Raw genomic sequence first — 3,531 nt, forward strand, 5'->3', positions numbered from 1 at the left:
TCATCATCATTATATCATTATCAATCATCATAATTAAACTCAAAAATCATCAACCATCATAAATCATTATACATCATCATTCAACAACTCAACAACTATTTTAATTCAAACCTATCCTATAGGTCACTAGCCTAAGTGTCCAGGAATATTATATATTACATTGAGGAAACTGAAACCATACCTTGGCTGATTCTCACTATGCCAAAACCCAAAATTGAGCACAAGCTAGCTTCCAATCACAATCCAAGCTACCAATATAACTCCAACAAGCTCCAATAATTGCCAATAATCACAACTTCAAGCTATAACACACATAATTTACAATAATTTAACTGAGGGCTCATTATAATTAAAATTTCACAAGAGTTCAAGACCTCTTACCTTTTCCAACAGTTTTGATAACTAAAATCCAATGCTAATCAAAGGTTAGAGTATACCTAAATACCCAAAACACAAGATTTCACTCAAAACCAAACCCCAAAATTCAAATTTTACAAGGGCACAAAAACTGGGCAGGGAATCTATAGAAACTTTCCATAAGGCTTAGCTAGAAATGACGGGCTCGGCAAGAGTTTCGCGTAGCCGCCGACGGCACGCGAATCGGAGCACTGTAGCTCGAGATATCGCGGATTGAAGTGGTAGGTGAATAGTGTTTCTTGTAAACCCTCACTCTCTTCTCACTTCGGCAACTCTTCCTCTCTTGAAGTGTGAAATGAGCTGAATGGGTTCATTTAAGTACTTATATATGTTGGGCTTGGGCCTAACATGGGCCCGGTCCAACCCGTTAGCGTTTTTAGCCCGTTTGGCCCAACTTTGGGCCAAACCTTTAAAATTAACGCCCGATTTTTCATTTCTAATATTTTTCTAAGGTTTTTGACTGTTTTCACTTTTTCTTGCGCAGCACCAGGAAGACTTGAACCGGTTCGACTGGTTCAGCTGCCGGTTCGCAATTTTTCATGGTTTTTCATAGAAAACACATTTTCTAGCTCAGAAAAGCCTACTGAGTCCAAAAATCATATTTAAATCGTCAAATTATCACTCTAAATTTTCGGAACCTAATTTGGGGGAATATTAATTACTTAATCAAAGGGTTCAGTTCGATTTTGGTCCCTAACGTAGGGGTCGAAAATTTGTTTCGTCCCCAACTTTTTTTTGCTACAAAATGGTCCCCCAAAGTTTCAGTTTGTTTTAAAATCGTCCGTCAGACGAAAATACCCTTCCCTCCCCTCTTCTTCCTCAACACCCATCTTCTTCCTCAACATTAACCAGAAGCAGATGCACAAACGCAGAAGAACAACAATGGATAACAACAAGCTCAACTAGAAGCGGAAGAATAGCAGAAGCGAAAAATAATGAAACAACAATAACCAGATGCAGAAGAACAACAACAACCATGTATCTTATATAAAATTAACCATTAACAAAAATTCAATAACCTAATCTAATTCTACCAAATCTAAGCTAATTCAACAACAACAACAACAATTCAATAGCAACTTTCAGGAATTCAATAACCTAAAATCAACTAATAGAAAATTAAAATCCAGCTAAACAAACCCAGAATCAAATCAAGGGGTTGAAGGGAGGGTAACAGGCAGTGGTGGCTCTGATTCCTTCTGCGACAGGGACTGAGGGAGGGAAAACAGGGAGGTTCACTGGCGGTGGTGAAACAGAGGAGGCTCCACGTTGCTACGTGGTGGTCAAGCAGAGGAGGCTCCACGTTGCTGCGCCATGGTAAAGCAGGAGAGGCTCGCCGGCGGTGAGCTCTGGTTCGAGGAGATCCGAGACAGGGAAGAAGAGAAGGAGGGGAGAGGGTCGCGGTTAATCTGGACAGGAAAGAGGCAGCAGCGACGATGGCGGGACGGCAGGACTGCGGCGGCGGGACGGCGGCTTCCCTTCGCCCTTCTTCCCTTCCCTCCCCCCTCCCCATTTCTCGTGCCCCACCCCCTTCTTTCTCTCCCCCCCGATTCTCTCTGTATCCCTTTCTTTCTTTCTTTTTTATTTATTTTATATTTATTTTATTTTATTTTATATTTTTTAATGAAGGGTAATTTGGTAATAAAAAAATTAAATTAGTAAAAAGGACGATTTTAAAACAAACTGAAACTTTGGGGACCATTTTGTAGCAAAAAAAGTTGGGGACGAAACAAATTTTCGACCCCTACGTTAGGGACCAAAATCAAACTTAACTCAAAAAAACCTACTGAGTCCAAAAATCATATTTAAATCGTCAAATTCTCACTCTAAATTTTTAGAACCTAATTTGGGGCAATATTAATTACTTAATCAAACGATTAATTAAGCTCGGTTCTTACATTCTCCCCACCAAATAAGAAATTTTGCCCTCAAAATTTAGTGATTACCTGAGAATAGCTCGGGGTAATCTTTTCGCATCTCGGACTCCAATTCCCAAGTATGCTCTTCAACTCCTCCTCGCTCCCAAGCTACTTTAACCAACTGAACTTCTTTCCCGCGTAACTTCTTCACACTGGTATCATCAATTCTCACCGGTGTTACTTGAAATGTCAAGTTCTCCTTCAACTCGACCGACTCAGGCTCTAACACATAAGCCGCATCCGACGTGTATTTACGGAGTTGTGACACGTGAAATACATCATGCAAGTTAGACAGGTGAGGCGGCAAAGCTACTTGATATGCCACCGGCCCGAATCGCCTCAGGATCTCAAACGGTCCAATGAACCTTGGATTCAACTTTTTGGTTTTGATCGCTCTTCCAATTCTGGTTGTCGGTGTAACCCTCAGAAACACGTGTTCTCCCACTTCAAATTCTTATGGTTTCCTTCCCTGATCTGCATAGCTTTTTTGTCGGCTCTGGGCAGTCAAAAATCTTGCACGGATCTTCTTAATGTTCTCAGTAGTATCTGCTACCAGATCAGGACCCAAAACATTTGCTTCACCGGTTTCATACCAACAAAGTGGAGATTGGCACTTCCGTCCATACAAGGCTTCATACGGAGCCATCCCAATGCTCGCATGAAAGCTATTGTTGTACGCAAACTCCACCAATGGCATGTAACGGTCCAAACTTCCAAGTTGATCCAATACACACACCCTCAACATATCTTCTAATGTCTGAATAGTCCTTTTCGACTGTCCATCACTTTGTGGATGATACGCGGTACTGAGACAGAGTTTCGTACCGAAAGCTTTTTGAAAAGCTCCCCAAAGCCTTGATGTGAATCGGGGATCACGGTCCGACACTATGCTCGATGGCACACCATGCAACCTTACTATCTCCTTGATGTACAATCTCGCCAACTCCTCCATAGAATAGTTTACTCGAATAGGCAGAAAATGAGCGAATTTGGTTAAGCGATCCACGATCATCCAAACTGCATCAAATCCCGACCTAGTCTTCGGTAAACCGGTTACAAAGTCCATCGCAACTCCTTCCCACTTCCACTGAGGAATCTCAAGTGGCTGTAGCATTTCCGATGGTTTCTGATGCTCTATCTTCACCTTCTGACATGTCAGGCACTTGGATACCACTGTAGCTACATCACCTTTCAT

The 3,531-nt window shown here is 41.7% G+C and overlaps 1 protein-coding gene across 1 annotated transcript; it reads right to left on the reverse strand.

The window, feature by feature from the left end:
- Nucleotides 1–2,238: 2,238 nt before the first annotated feature.
- Nucleotides 2,239–3,531, reverse strand: LOC140176130 (uncharacterized). Its single transcript, XM_072206014.1, has 3 exons — nt 3,269–3,531; nt 2,364–2,740; nt 2,239–2,258 (listed from the first exon to the last, which is right to left on the reverse strand). The coding sequence occupies exons 1-3, from the start codon at nt 3,529–3,531 to the stop codon at nt 2,239–2,241; spliced, it is 660 nt and encodes a 219-aa protein (XP_072062115.1).

This window comes from Arachis hypogaea, chromosome 11 (assembly GCF_003086295.3).
Source record: "Arachis hypogaea cultivar Tifrunner chromosome 11, arahy.Tifrunner.gnm2.J5K5, whole genome shotgun sequence".
Classification (NCBI taxonomy): Eukaryota; Viridiplantae; Streptophyta; class Magnoliopsida; order Fabales; family Fabaceae; genus Arachis; species Arachis hypogaea.